General features: G+C 49.7%; 1 protein-coding gene across 1 annotated transcript; it reads left to right on the top strand.

The window, feature by feature from the left end:
* Positions 1–1560: 1560 nt before the first annotated feature.
* LOC127672512 (inactive 2'-5' oligoadenylate synthetase 1C-like) lies at positions 1561–10797 on the top strand. The gene is made up of 6 exons (XM_052167644.1): positions 1561–1743; positions 3050–3338; positions 5639–5835; positions 8783–9018; positions 9648–9801; positions 10768–10797. Exons 1-6 carry the CDS (start codon positions 1561–1563, stop codon positions 10795–10797), a joined length of 1089 nt encoding a protein of 362 aa, XP_052023604.1.
* The last annotated feature ends 5229 nt before the right edge of the window (positions 10798–16026 follow it).

Here is a 16026-nt window from a genome sequence, read left to right as displayed (position 1 = left end):
AGTTTTGGTCCCTGGGACTCACATGGCGGATGGAGAGAGAATCAACTCGTAGAAGCTGTCCTCTGACATCACATGTTCACACACATAAAATAAACGTAATACAATATCTAAAGCACAGTTAGCTTGATCCTCAACCAGATCTGCTCAGGACCCTCAGATGGCCTCCTGTCCTCCCATCCTGGCACTTGTGGGAGGGGCCTTCAGCATCCCAGTTCCCTCAGGGAGAGGTCAGGGTTCACCACGGAGCCTCTGCTATCAGCCACACTGTGGAGACTGTAGTTTTTACTAAGGGCCAGCCTCTGACCTGAATGACGAGGCAGCCATGGCTTCTGCTTCTTCAAAAGCGAATCCCTTAAAGCCACCTATGAGATGTGGCCGTAACCATGGGCAGAGCCTCTGTTCAAATGATTTCCTCACCCTTCTGTTCCTTGCTCTCTGAAGTGATTCCAACAGTGATTTTAGATATGTGTGTATGCACATATGTGTGTGTACATATGCGTATGCATGTATGCATGTGTTTACGTGCTTGGTTTTTCTATATTATGAGACAGAGCCTCATATAGCCCAGGCTGGCCTCGAACTCTTTACCTTCTGTGTCAACCTCCCAGGACTTGGGATCACAGGTGTGGACCATCCTGCCATGATGAACATCCACTCCTGCTGGGCAGAGAGAGGTTGGCATGGAGACAGGCTCGCCCTCATGAGGGTGTGTCCTGGGTACAAGTCAACGCTGTATGCTATTAAAGTGGGGAGTGGCAATTGATTGAAAACCCAGCTGGGTACAGCTGGGGAGAGAGGCACACCCCTGTGACCTCAGCACCTGGGAGGCCAGTGGGGCAGATCCCCAAGTTCACATCCATCCTGGGCAAAGGAGTGAGATCCAGTAATAAAGAGGATGTGAAACCTTTGTCCTTTGTGGACAGACAGGTGGAGCTGGGGGTAGAGGGCAGAGAGACTGTCTTGGATGATGTCTTGGATGATGGCCACATCATGGATGTGCATCTGAGAACACACAGAACTGTGAGACCACAAGTCTGACCTACAAGCTATCATTAACCCTGCAGACAGCTCATTACAATATCCAGCTTGGACCAGTCACCTGTGAGGAATCCACCATCCACCACAGCCGTGCTCAAACTGGTGCCTGCCATCTTCTGAATTTCTCTCACTTGCTCTTCGTATTTAGTGACATCTGTGTGTGTGTGTGTGTGTGTGTGTGTGTGTTGTATTCTGCTGTTAAACTTGGAGACTGTCAAATGATCTTTCTCCAGTAACAATTAAGATTCAGGAAGGAAGAACTAGAGAAACTATCCCTTAGGATGCTTCCTGCCTCCTGGTCCACAGCCTGCTGTGACGAGGGTTTGACAATCCAAAGAAATGCCAGCAGGAAAAAATCCCAGAGTGTCTGGGAGCCCAGGAGCCCAGGAGCCAGAAGTGGCAGGTGCAGAGATCTGATTTGCATAGCCCGGCCCTTCCTGGGAAAGAGGAAGCAGAGATGGATATAAGGGGCAGCTGACTGGCAAGGCAAGGCTGCAGTCAGGAAGCATTCCTGGCCTCAGGATGGAGCGAGAGCTCAGCAGCACCCAGGTCCGAAAGCTGGACGAGTTCATAGAGGATCACCTTCTTCCCGACACCACCTTCCTTACTGAGTTCAGAGCAGACGTGGACTTCATAAGCGCTTTCCTGGAGAAGAGATGCTTCCAAGGTGCCGCCCACCCTGTGAGGGTCTCCAGGGTTGTGATGGTGAGTCCCCCTAGCCTGAGCTGACTGGGATGGGGTGGGAGAGTGTAGCCGCCCCGTGGCTACATTCGAGCCGGGTTCCCTGGAAGGAAAGCTGGGGATAGGGAACAGGATGACGGATGACAAGAGAAACGTGGAGCCATGACGAATTTCCTGTTCAAGGCTCAAAGTTTAATGGTGGCCTCAAAATACATTTATGCAGGGCAAGACCCTTCCCCAAATTCCAGGGTGTGTTCCAGGGAACTGCTCTGGCTGTTCACTGGGCGATGGCTCCACTGCTCGGGCTGCTGGGTGGGTCACCTGCCTAATTCTGGAATTCTTAGACCTGGAGGAACAATGAACTTCACCTTGGTCAAGGTCAAGTTCCTACCAGGTGGCTTGACACCCTACAGGATAGGACTCTCCGAAGCCAGACTGCAGTCCTTAGTGGGGCGTGAGTTACCTACCTGCTCTGTGCCCAGTGTCCTCATGCACACCCCAGCTGTGGCACAGGGCAGAGAACAGAACAGAGACACTGCCTGCTGGATGACTGGACAGATGGACGCGCATTGCCCAGGTTTCCATATGTCCAGTGGGTCTTTATGACACCGTCCCTACCTCAGTCACTGTCAAGGCTGCAGAAATGTCATTTTGTAATGTCTACTCATCTATGCCAGGGCTGCAAGTGTGTTAGTGATTGTGCTTAGCATTTTATTTAGGGAGGCTCTCTGAGTATCACTTGTTATTATATTCTCAATTTTGTTTTCTTTTGTGAATTCAGTTTTCTTGTTTTTTGACATTTGCTCTGTGGCCTCTTAGTATTGTAACAGATTTTCTTCCTACTGTCAATGGTGGTCATAGTCTATTCCTTTTAATGCTCTGCTAGTAAGAGGGATTGTGACAATAATTCAATAATTTCATACATCTGTGGTAATTTTCTCAGTCTTCTCATACCTGCTACCATCTAACCCCTTGGACTTGAACCTGCCCTGCTCCAGAGAGTCCCCCTCCATCACTATCACACATATAACACACACACACACACACACACACACACTTAATTCTGGATAGAAACAGATAAAGCAAGCACGTTCACCATTCTGAGTCTGGCTTGTCTCCTGTACCACAGGAGACCCAGGACTATCTATTTTCCTATGGAGACCCCAATTTTACTCTTCAGGGCTGAATAGAATTCCACTACACATGGGCTAGCTTTCTCTATCCAAGGATCATTCTCCTGGTGATGGATCCTAATCTGTTCAGCATCTGGACTGCCCCGCCTGGCTCCCCCCCCCCTCTGTCCTTCCTTATTCTCGGCCTTGTCTTTTAGGGAGGCTCCTACGATGAACACACCACACTCAAGGGCAGGTCAGAGGCCAACATGGTGGTGTTCCTTAACAACCTCACCAGCTTTGAGGAGCAGTTAAAGCGAAGGGGAGAGTTCATTGAGGAAATTCGCGAACACCTGTGCCAGCTGCAGCAGGAGGAACAATTTAGAGAGAAGTTTGAGGTCCTGAGCTCAAAGCAGCCCAATTCCAGGTCTCTGAGCTTCAAGCTGAGCTACCCCAAGTTTCAGCAGGAGGTGGAGTTTGATGTGCAGCCAGCCTATGATGTCCTGTGTAAGTCAGCCAGCAGCAGAGCCTCAGCCTGCTCCTCCCCATGCCTGAAGCCTCTCAGCCTCTCTTCTGTTTCTCTCTCTCTCTCTCTCTCTGTGTGTGTGTGTGTGTGTGTGTGTGTTGGGGGAGCATGTTTACGTGTGTGCAAAAGTCTGTGCACGCGTTTGCACGTGCGGGTAATGGCCAGAGGCCAGCCTTGGATGTCGGTTACTTAGGAGCCTATTTTGGTTCAGAGCTTGGCCTGGACTTTGCTGCCCCGCCTTCCTGACTCTTGCAGTGAGGAGCTGGGATCAGGTGTGGTGTGCGCTCTGATGGAGCTGAACCCACAGTCTCTGGCACCTGGAGCCTCGGGATGACAATTAGGTATAGCACAGGGCTGGGGGGAGGGGTCGTTTACTCTTCTAGAAGTGTCTGTAGGCTATGAGTCTCCAGCTGTAAACAATTACACTCAGACATAGTCAGGATACAAGTGGGCTTCCTCCAACCCCCACAAGCCAGGCAATTTTGTTTGATTGATTTTACATAGCGGAATCGGCCAGCTTCATGTCAACCTGTCTAGTCAGACAGTGAGCCTGGGGGATTCTGCAGTCTCTACCTCCCCAGCACTGGGATTTCGAGAGTGGACACCCCAACACATGCCCCAAACTACCACATGCACACAAACGTGTTATATAATTGCCCATTAATGATCCTCTAAATTTTAATCTCTCATACCTGACTGACACATGGTGTGTTTCCAAAATTAGAAAGTGCCCAAGTCTGCTCAGAAACAATTAGAAACAGTCATGAAAGACTAGTATGGGCTTAGGGAGCTTAGAGAATACTTTTAAGTTTTCTATTTGGGGGAAGCACAACACCCCCTGCTGGTCACTGTGTGAACTGCTGCTGTTAGAGACAAGCCCTGGGCTTAGGAGAGCCATGGAGACAGTCCAGAGTCTCAGGCAGCAGGGACTGAGAGGGCCAGCCTGGGAGGAGGACCAGGCAGCCTGCTGTGGGAAGCTGCACGAGGCTTAGAACCCTGCTCAGTGGCGGGGCCTCAGAGGGGGTGACCCAGAAATGAGCTGGGCGGGCTCCCCCAGAAGCCTGTCTTCTCATGGACTGCCCCAGTTTTAGGCAGCTTTCCAGTGGAATGGGAGTTCTGTCATAGAGGAACTGCCTTGGGAATGCTAGTGTGGATGGCAGCCCAAAAGAGGTCCCCAGTCACAGCCCTAACCCGGAGACTTAGCAAATGAGGCCTACTGTGTGCTGTGTGTTCTGAAATAGTAAATTAGCTCTTGAGAACTTCCTGGGTCCCTGAGGGACTAGATTTGCCTCACATTCCATCTGTGAGTGATTTGGGTCTGTGCCAGCATCTGAGCCTGACAGTATGGCCTGCTGTAACCATGGCCACACACATGCAGACACCTAAGGAGCAGCCTGCTGCCTGGATAGTCTATTTAAATGTGCACACACACCTACACATAGCCACACACACATCAATAGCCAGCTCCCTGTCCACTGTAAAAGTTCACAGAGCACACATAAACTACCACCACCACATCCTGAAGCTCTCAGGAACTGGACAGTCAACACCACATGGCACTGTAGAGAATCATGCACTGCCAACAGGCAGTACTGGGTTGGGGGGAGGAGACAGCTCAGAGGATAAGGGTGATTGCTGCACAAGCATGAGGACCTGAGTTCAAATCCCCTATGCCCACCTAAGCTTAGGATGTCCCACACATTGACATGGGTCCCCTGTGCTATGGGACAGAGACAGGAGAATCTCTGTGGCCTGATGGATGCCAGTCAACCCCACATTTACAGACAGACCCTGCTGCAAAGGGAGGGGGTGACAGACTATAAAGGGAGACGCCCCATCTCCTCTTGTGGTCTCTGAATATGTGTTTACTACATCCACGTGCACACAATGCACCCATCATCTCCAAACAGGGAGAGACTGTAGGTCTGAGCTATGATATAGAAATGCAGTAGAATGTGTGGCAGAGCAGAGCATGGTTGGCCATTATCAGATGACTGTGGAGTTCTCCTGTGAGTGACCACAGTGAGCTGTTTCCTCCCACCACTGCCTCCAGGCCTGTGAGTAAGGCATCCTACTAAGAGCACTTTGTGGCACAGTCTTTCCGGGGCCAATTCATGTACACAGTTCTGAGGTGTGGTGGGCTCCCGTCTGTATGGGGAGTGATGCCTTCTGTGGACAAACTGCATTGTTAACTGAACCCCATAGACAGTGATTGTGACACTAGAGATACAGAAGAGTCTCAGAGCAGGGCTGACTAATCATGAATGAAACTTCTTTATAGATGAACTGAGAAACCTCCAGCACCTTGACTCCTGTAACTACAGCAAAATCTACGCCCAACTCGTCCATGAGTGCACCACCCTGGAGAAGGAGGGCGAGTTCTCCATCTGCTTCACTGACCTCCATCAGAGCTTCCTGAGGTATCGTGCACCCAAGCTGTGGAATCTCATCCGTCTGACCAAGCACTGGTATCAGCTGGTAAGGCATCTGCACTGACACTGTGGACCCTATGTGTGGAGAATATGGATACAGGTCAGGGTAGAGGTCTAATCTAGCTCGCTGTCTATTGACTGGACAGCTTTATCACATGACCAAGAGTGCCTTGGGAAGGAAAGGTCTTACTTGGTTACACATCCCAGTCACAGCGCATCACTGAGGGAAGTCAGGACAGGAACTGAAGCAGAGACCATGGAGGAATCCCACTCACTGGCTTCACCTCCGTGACTCACTCAGATTGCTTTATTATGGAGAGCGCACACGCTCAGGCATGGCACCAACCACATCTGTCACTAACCCCAAGTGTGTCCCTCACAGACTACCCTAAACCAGACGGATAGAGGGATTTCCTCTTGATTAAGGATGCCTCCTGCTAGATGACCCTAACTTATGCCTAGTTGACAAAAATTACTTTCACAAATGACCCACTTTGAAATTGAAACTCTCTCTCTCTGTCTGTGTCTGTCTGTCTGTCTGTCTGTCTGTCTCTCTCTCTCTCTCTCACACACACACACACACAGACGCACACACTTCTATTGAACCATAACTTTCCTTTCTTGACTTTTTGCAAAGATGCTATGTTGATATTAAGCCATAAAACACAATCTAGCATCAAAAATACAAATTTTTTTTTGTTAAATTTCAACATGTAACAAGATTAGTCTCTCAAGGGAGGTCTCACACAAAAATTAACACACTAGTTAAAGTGTTTCATATTCTAAGAGGGAAGCAGCAGGTCACTGTCATATTCATAGCAAAAGGCTCAGTATCTGACATCTGGGACTCACAGTTGCCTGGGCTTCTCGGGCTCTGCCGTCCACAGCACACACAGCTGCTCTCAGGCTCAGCCCAGCTCTGTTCTCACACTGCTCTGTTCCTGGCAGTTGTCTCCTGCTCAGGGCAAGTCCAGGGTCTCGGGGTCTCCACGGCCATTGAGGCTGCGCTTGCAACCATGGCTTCTCCTGGCCTCTCTCAGTGCCAGGCCTCAGCTGTTCTCCAGGGCCCCTTCATGTGACTTTTGACCCGGGAGGCCTCTCTGTAGTTCCAGGTGTGGCAGACACCTGGAGATGCAGCCTTGGGACCCCTGGATCATGGCTTCTGTCTGCTGACCATGAGGAAACTCTTCCTAGAAGCCATGGCCCATCCTCTACTTATTCTGAGCAGAAGCATAGCCCCAGCTGATGAGGAATTACTGATTCTTACTTAATCCAAACACAGCACACAAACAGCCCAGATGGGGTCCTTGCTTTTCTCTCACACTTCACACTCCAGCCTCTGACACCTCCCTGACTCTCAGCTCTCCTGTCCTCCAAGTTCCCACACTGTGTTGGGCTCTCAGCTCTCCACAGCTTTCCAACCCAGAGTCCCATAATCCTTATCAATCCTCCCAAGGAGCAGCATGGCGGTCAGTCACAGCAGCGCCCCGTCCCTAGGACCAGCTTCTGTCCTAGTTTGCTCTGAGTGCTGTGGGAAAGGTGATCTGGAAAGTAACCTGGGGAGGAAGGGGATTGTGGGGCTCACATCCCTGCATCGCACTCCATCACTGAGGGAGGCAGAGGCCATGGAGGAACTCTGCTGGCTGCCTGGTGCCCTTGGGCCATCAGTCTGATTTTTACAAACATCTCAGGACCACCTGCCCAGGACAGGCAATGCCCACAGTGGGCTGGGCCCTCCCACACCAATCAGGAAACTGCCCCACAGGCTGGACTCCAGGCTGGGCTGATGGAGTTATTGCCTCAGGGGTGGGCCCATCTTCTCCAGATGACACTCTCTGTCAGGTTGACAAAGAGAAATAAAAATGGCACAAGGTGAGAACATAGGAAATGGATGTGGAAATGGGGTTAGAGGGGGAGCAGAGCAGGGGGTTCGGAGAAACAGGGTTTGGGGGAACAGGATGCTGGAGGAGGAAGAGGGAATGGGGAGGGAGGACTTCCTGTGCTTGTTCTAAGTGATTTCTTGTAGTCACTTTCTGCTAACTCTCTCTTCAGCTGCATCTAATCTGCTGTTCCATGGCAGCTTCATTTGTGTCTCTGAATGTCTGCCTCCTGCTTGGGCAAACCCTTCATGTCACTTTCTATGCTTTCTATGTTCCGGTCATTTCCAGATAATACCCTTGATTCTCTGTGTAGCCTGGCTGTCCTGGAACTCACTCTGTAAACCAGGCTGGCCTTGAACTCAGAAATCCTCCTGCCCCTGCCTCCCAAGTTCTCAATATTTTTCTGGACTATTTTATAAATGTGTGTGTAGTGTATGTTTGTGTATACCTGTTCGTGGAAGCACATCTCTTCCTGTGTGCTTGTGTGTGCATAAGAATGTGGAGGTCCGAGTGTGAGGGCAGATCCTCAGTCAGGCTCCACCTTGTGTAATCAGTCAGGGTCTCACACATGACACTCATGTGCTGGATCAGCAGTCTTGTACAGTCCTGCAGCCCCTGCAAGCCCCGTCTCCATCCCTCGAACTGGGATCACGAGTCAGCTTCCTCAAGAGCCCCACACTCCTGCAGATGCTGGGGATCTGACCTGCAGTTCTCACCCCTGCATGGGGAGGGAGGCGCTTTACCCCTGAGCCATCTCCCTGGCCCCTTCCCAGTTACCTCAGAGACCATGGGGAAACTTCCACAGTGAGCACTCCTTATGTCCCGCCCCCTCCCTCAGTCCTGGCTGTCACTCATGCTGTCTTGTTTTCTCCTGTGCCTGCTGGTGCATGCTCAATCATTGTGGAGCACAGAGTGTCCATCTCAACCACTCAGCCCTTGACTACAGCACAGGAGGGGTCATAGACTGAATCTGAGTGACTGTGCATGGCTGTGTGACAATGAACCCGTAATGACATCATCAGGTGACAGCTGAACTGAGCCTGTGAGACGTGGCCCCCACACAACAGCTGAGAGCCCCCCCCCCCACTTTTCTCATTGCCTTTCTCTTCTCAGTGTGAGGAGAAGCTGAGGAAGCCACTGCCCCCACAATATGCCCTGGAGCTGCTCACAGTCTACGCCTGGGAATGCGGGACCCAAGACAGTTCTGGACTACATACAGCCCAGTGCTTCCGAACGGTCTTAGAACTGATCACTAAGTATCAGCATCTTCGAGTCTACTGGACATGGTGTTATGACTTTAAAGACGAGGAGGTGTCTGTCTACCTGCACAGACAGCTCCGAAAAGACAGGTATCTTGTCCCCACATGGCTCTGCTCCCCGTGGGTGTCGGGCTGCACTCCTGTGATAAGGGGGGGAAGGAGGTGGGAGCCCTGTGTCAATGCAGCATCTCCTGCACTGGGCACTGTCACCTGACTGACCTGAGGTCCTAATGCCCTGGAAGGTGGGCAGGGAGGGTGGTTATCTTGTCTGTGGTGAGGAGACCAAGGCTCTGACACTGTCCAGACCAAACAGCCAAGGAAGAGAAGGACATGGAGTGGGAACTGAGATTTCCCAACAGTAACAGCATCTTAAGGGCTGTGAGACACCAAAGACCTGAGGTGGACCAATTACCTGTAAATAATAAACATGTCACCCTAGAGAGTGACATGCATTGATCCACTATTGTGCTCAGTTTTCCCACGAGACTGGCTGGTCCAGCTCTCCCCATCTCACAGATCAGAGAGCCCGAGGGACCTGCACTAGGACACACTAAGGGTAGAGGATTCGAACCCAGGCCTTCCAGGTCATGTCCAAGGATCCCTCCAGTCTTGCTGTGTGCTGTGGGTAGGGATGCTCTGCTGGGCTCCTCCTCTCTCTGTGAAGTGGTGTCCGAGGCAATGACCAGCTGCTCAATTCTCTCCCTGAATGTTGGTTGCAGTCCTGTGATCCTGGACCCGGCAGACCCAACAAGGAATGTGGCAGGTTCAGACTTACAGGCCTGGGAACTGCTGGGAGGAGAGGCTGCGACCTGGCTGAAGTCATCTTTCTTTAGAAACAGTGATATGTTCCGCGTGCACTCCTGGGATGTGCCGGTGAGTCCTCATCCTGTCCCCTCGTACACAGCTTTGGTCACTCTATCTATTTGGACAATATTCTCACTGATTTGTGGCCTTTTTAAGTTTTCCACATTCCTGTGGAGGCCAGCTGCTTGCCGCCTTTTACAGCCATTATAGCCCCATTCAGAGATATTATGGGCTGGCATGATGGCTCAGTGGGTAAGCATACAGTCAACACTGAAGATCTGGGTTTGATCCTTAGAATCCATAGGGTAAAAGGAAAAAAACAACCCCTCCCCAGTTGTCCTCTGACCTTCATCTCTGTGCCATTAAACACGTGGACACACACACATATACACGGGTACGCACAGACACACAGATACATAGACTCTGAGAGCTGAAGCCACTGCTCAGCTAGTGATTGGCAGGGCTGGGATCCCACAGACTCTGAAGCCATCATCAGGTCCGTGAAGCGTCCTGTCTTCCCTGCCTCATTGTCCTGTGGTCAATGGGACTCAGCAGGGCTGTGTCACAGCCACAGAGGCACAGAGGGACCTGCACTTGGACCTCTCCCCTCCTGGGGCAGGGTCTGCCTGATGCTAGGGCACTGGTGATGTCACGTGACCTCAGGGTGGGATGAACATGGGTGCAGTGATGTGGGAAAGAAACCTGAGGAGGTCAGGAAGGAAGGGGGGACACGGAGGGAGGCAGCTGAGGGGACAGTGGCCTGCAGTGCCGTCCTGCAGCACAGAGGTGGCTAGGCCATGGCTCCCATTTGGCAGACCTATTAGTGTAGGGCCTGCCTGTGGGGTCTTATGTGCCCTCAGTGGGTGTGGTCATAAAGGTGTCCTGATGGCCATCTTTCCTGCCTCTGTGTGTGCTTCCCCCTTTCTCAGGAGCTCCATGTGTCATTCATGGTGCCCACACCCAGGGCTGATTTACATCCCCCTCCTGGAAGCAATGCCGATGGCTTCTGACACGATTGTATGTTTTTCATTGCAGCCAGAGACACAAGGATGTACCATCTTGTAAGCACAGCAGCATCTGTCCAGGAGGCTCTGGAGTCAGTGTCATGTGCTCCTCTCCTGCAGGACCTTGACCTAGAGAGGACAGGTTGGTGCCCAAAGCTCCAGAGAGGGGCATCCAACCTGTGGTCAGACTCCAGGCTTCTGGTCCCTGCCTGCCCTTCCTCATAGCCTGCTTCCTCCGCCTTATCCACCAACAGTGTTCTCTGGGAAACTGATTCAGAAGGAAAGGGAAAAAACTCAAGCCTGACTTCCATCTTTCTACCTTTTGGGAAGCTCATCCAACAGCTTTGTCTGATCAGCATTAATAAACTACAGCAAGCCACGAGGGTGTGTGCACTCTGAGGGAGGGGCCTTGGAAGTAAGTGTGCGTGTGTGTGTATGTGTGTATGTGTTTCATGTTCAACTAGATACATTTATTGAGCGCATTTTACAATCTCCACATGGGTTCAGTTACTGGGCAACCAGCCATAGGCAGTGCAGAACTATACTGCTACAGTGTTTGATGTCGGGTGGCTTGGGATGCTTCCAGATCTCTTCTACATGAAACGGAGATGAGAATCCTTGCCTCCCTCTGTCCATGCTCCCATGAAGGATTCTAGACCTTTACCATCCCACGCTGAAGCTGTTCACCAGCTGCATGTGGCCCTGCAGCCCTGGGTTCTGGCCAGTGTGCAGCGAGGTGCATGGTTTCTGCAGCATGCAGGCTGAGGCTTTTGGCAGAGCAGGAAAACAATATTGCATACAATCTGTGACCGACACTGACTTTAAAACCTAGCTGACTTCCATCTTTCTACCTTTTGGGAAGCTCATCCAACAGCTTTGTCTGATCAGCATTAATAAACTACAGCAAGCCACGAGGGTGTGTGCACTCTGAGTGCCGTGCCCTGGATCAAACTAAAATGAATTCATTCATTCTCCCTCCTTTCTCTTCTTTCTTCCCAGACTGCTTCCTTTGTTTTCTGTTTGTTTTTTCCTTTCTTCCTACTGGTTATCCTATGTCCCATCCTAGGCTGGAATTCACAGAACTCCACCTGCCTCATGCTCCCAAGTTCTCTACACACACACATGCACATAGACACTTGCACATATGCACACACACAGACAGGCACACCACCCTTCATGCAGAGACTTAATGGTTCCATACTTCAGTGTAGTGAACCAGCAGTTTGTATGTATAAACATAAACACACAAATGCATTAGCCACAAAAGATGCATTTGTGCTCTCTGAACTTTGGCCCCTGCTCACTAAGAATGCTGGGAATTAGTGAGGGCCACCATCTCCCAGACCCTGCTCCTGTTCCCAAACCCTTCACCTGTCCCCAGTGTCCATTCAATCTCTGAAGTGGGAGCATGGATCTCCATGGACCCCCTTCCTTTAGTCCTCTCTCAATCAGCCCTGAGGACCAGGAGCCCCAGTGTCCCCATGTGCGAGAAGATGCATGTCCCCTGGGTCACAGGACAAACCACACTCTGCCTGGTACTTTACCTGAGCCATTGGGGGACCCAGGGATGCTGGGCTATGATTCCAGTCTTGCCTCCCTGAAACACCCCAGATACACGGGGCTTTAATAAACCATGGTCTGTGGTCCCCTGCCAAGCTGTGGACACATCATGTCTTCCCTCGTGGACCCCACATTAATGTAAGTCCATGCATGATCCGTGCTGGCTGCATCCCATTTCTCCATTGCGGAATGGAAAGATGACATGTGAACATAACTGAAGAACTGTGTTTTAAAAGAAAGGGTGGAACAATCCACTTCTGGTCTGTGAGATGTGAGGATCCTCTAGGGACTTGGCTTGAAGGGGGATGGGCTCATTTTACTATTAAACTCTTAATATGCCTTCCGGAGAGAAAGTACTCCAGACAATTAGATATGATGCTACACAGTTACATCCATGGTTATATGTCACAAGCTAAAGTCATCAGAGGAAACCGAACCTCAATTTCAAAAATGTCCATAGAATATGGAGCTGTAGACAAGGCAGGAGGGTATATCCTTAATTATTGATAAGGGAAGGCCCAGCCCACTGTGGGTGGAGCCATCCCTGGGCTGGTGGTCCTGGTTCTATAAGAAAGCAGGCTGAGCAAGCCGTGGAGAGCAAGCCAGTAAGCAGCATCCCTCCATGGCCTCTGCATCAGCTCCTGCCTCCCGGTTTCTGCCCTGTGTGAGTTTCTGTCCTAACTTCCTTTAATGATGAGCAGTGATGTGGAAATGTAAACCAAATAGACCATTTCCTCTACAACTTGCTTTTGGTCATGGTGTTTATCACAGCAATGGTGACCCTAACCAAGATTGATAAAGAGGGGCAGCTGTTAACAGCCATGCCGTATCCTGTCTCAAGGAAGAACAAGCCCAGAATAGAATATTCTACTGACTTATATACACCTTCAGTGAAGATGGTCCACACACGCTGTCATCCTTAACGGGTCTTCTGATTCCAGCCTCAGATTACACTTTGAACAATTTAAACAAAGACAAAAGCCTGCAAGCCTGGCCACTTGGGCAGATGGGAGAACCCCACAGCAAAAAATATTGCCAGAATAAATTTTAAATATGCCGGTGTTGTTCTTTTAGTTGTTACGTAATAGTTGTTACATAATAGTTGTTAAGTAGTAGTTGTTACGCAGGGTCTCTTGCTGAGGAGGCATAACCTTGCTTCTCCTGTTAAGAGCACAAGGGACTTCATGCCAGTCTAGTGGCTGTGACCTTGACCCTGAGGCTTAATCTTAAACACGCAGCAGGAGACTGGCCAACATAAAAATGGCCAGTGTGTGTCCTTAGCAGGCCAAGGGCCCGAGTCCTCAGATATTGTAATTAACCCTATGAAAGCTATTTGGACAGAACTTCTCACTAATGGTTCTCATGTATGTGTGTGTATCTCTGTGTGTCTGGGTGTATGTGTATAAGTTTGTGTGCCTCTGTGTATAACTGTTTTCAAAGGTTATGGCAGGAGCTCATGATAGCAATCACAGACCCTACCACAGCTCAAGTTAAAACTCTCCCCTGCTGCATGAAGTCAACATGACTTATGCTCCCTTTGCCTGTAAGAAAGGAACCTAGTCACATCCCTGTTGCAGGCTGTTTGATCACACCGTGAACCCTGAGATTGTGTGTTCACTGAAAAAGAAAAAGCCTTTCCAGTTGTAGTGTGCCACAGCTCTTAGCACACACTTTTAATCCCTCTGGCTGGAATAAAACAAGCCCTTAGTGCACACCTTTAATCTCAAACCACTGGAGGTTAGGTTAGTTGCTAGAAGGAAGCAGCCATGTTTGAAAGTGATGTCTAATTGAGTGGCATTCAAAGTGACAAATCAGAGAACAGTTTGACAAAATAGGATAAGCCCAACTCTCGCAAGAAGAGAAAGGAAATGGAAGCCATTTGAGGGCCAGTGCAGAGAGAGAAAAAGGAGTCAATTTTACAGAGACAGGTTGCAGAGAGAACAAACCTCAGCAGAATGACCCAGAGAATGAGAAAGAGACAGAAAATTAGCACTGATTGCCAAAGTTAGCGTGAGGCCAAGCAGAGCAATTCAGTAAGAAGCCAAGAAACACTGGCTTGAATCAGTCAGCTTAGAGAGGAGTTTTGAGCCAGAGCAGTTGAGTTGAATCAGCCAGCCAAAGTTCAGAAAGAACTAGGAAAAGGTGAGCTTATTCAGCAGTAAGCCCCAGAGGCTGAAAACATTCTAGGCCTAGATCAGATTGTACAGACATTAGATGCTTCCAGGACCAGGCCTGGGTTAGCAGACTGAGCAGTAAGCCTTCTCAGAGATGACAATCACATCAAGAGAATGAAAGCCACTTTTACACCCACCCCTCATCATCCCTCTCCTGTAAGAAGTAGCCAATGAGAGACTGTGCTGACCTCCTTCACTTCAGCTGTTGCTCTGATGGTCTGGGACTCAGGGAATTGATTAATCAGTTAATAACCAGAAACCTCAGATGGCCTTGAGACTCCTTGCAGAAAGAGTTGGCACATATCAGTAGACAGTTAGGAACAAGGACATGCTAGACTGAGGATTATCATGTGAAGAGAACTCATGGCCAAGATGCCAACATAAAGACCTGCACCAAAATTCACCAGAGTGGGAGAGCTTGCAATAGGTCTGCAGATGAAAATCTTCCCACCCAAAGGTCCTATTTTTTCCCTATAAAACCCCAGTCTCCCTGTGTCCCCACCCCCACCCCTGTGCCTGGTCTCCACTCCCTAGAGAGAGACTGTTTCCTTCATTGTTCTGATATAAGGGCAAATCTGTTCCTGCAAGAGGTCACCATCTTATTTCCATATCACCTCAGTTGATCTGATTAAATTGTGTGTGTGTGTGTGTGTGTGTGTGTTTGCATATGTGTGTCTCTTTCTCGTTTCTTTGGTTGATTTGTTGGCGTTTGTTTTTTAGATTTATTTTTATCTCATGTATTTGAGAGTTTTGTTTGCATGCATATATATACACTACATGTTTGAATTGCACTTACAGTCCAGAGGGGGGCATCAGATTTCCTGGAACTGGAGTTACAAAGGGCCGGGAGCTGCCCTGTGGGTGCTGGGAATTGCATCAGGGTGACCTGGAAAAGCAGCTAGAACTATTAAACTCTGGGACATCTCTCCAGATCTTCCTTACAGAGACAGTCTCTGTATGAAACATTGGTTAGCCTAGAAGGCACTGAATAGACCTGGCAGGTCTCCAATCATAAAGACCCAACTGTTTCTGTATCTAGACTGCTGAGATAAAGGCAGTGTTATTTGTTCTTTGTATTTGTGTGTGTGTTCCTGAGCATAGATCTGTAGGTGACATCTGTGCTGTGTCCCCACGGCTCTTAGTGCTGAGCTCCAGCCCTGTGACACTGATTAGCTAAGGAGCACTTTCTTCCCCCTTCACGAGTCTGTATTTGTATATGTGCAGAAACATACACATGAGAAACACACCATCTGGCTGAATTATGAGAGTGTCTTGTGGTGAAAGGCTCAGCCCTTGTAATGACATTTTGCCCTAGGTATAAGTTAACACACAATGCAGGGGACATTAACAAGTCAATGAGGCAATAAAATCCTGCTAGCTAGATCTTGACCCCACCTCAGGCTAAAACAAGCCAGGCTGACCTTGAGGCACTTCAGGTGGTTCAGGAACTCTTGCTAACTTGCGTTGTTCTCCTGCAACTGCAAGACGTTCTGTTCCCCGATCAAGCAGAAACACACAGTGAGACAACTGTGTCTTACTCTAAAAATATAACTCTG

Source organism: Apodemus sylvaticus, chromosome 22, assembly GCF_947179515.1.
Source record: "Apodemus sylvaticus chromosome 22, mApoSyl1.1, whole genome shotgun sequence".
Classification (NCBI taxonomy): Eukaryota; Metazoa; Chordata; class Mammalia; order Rodentia; family Muridae; genus Apodemus; species Apodemus sylvaticus.
Note: the sequence above shows the minus strand (reverse complement) of the source record. Positions and strands in the feature narration are given on the sequence as shown.

What these genes read in the sequence shown, in the direction of transcription:
- LOC127672512 (XM_052167644.1), top strand. Translation starts at nt 1,561, where the DNA reads ATGGAGCGAGAGCTCAGCAGCACCCAGGTCCGAAAGCTGGACGAGTTC. An exon ending in CCAAGCACTGGTATCAGCTG is followed by an intron (nt 5,836 to 8,782) that starts GTAAGGCATCTG and finishes TTCTCTTCTCAG; the next exon opens with TGTGAGGAGAAGCTGAGGAA. An exon ending in AGACAGCTCCGAAAAGACAG is followed by an intron (nt 9,019 to 9,647) that starts GTATCTTGTCCC and finishes TGTTGGTTGCAG; the next exon opens with TCCTGTGATCCTGGACCCGG.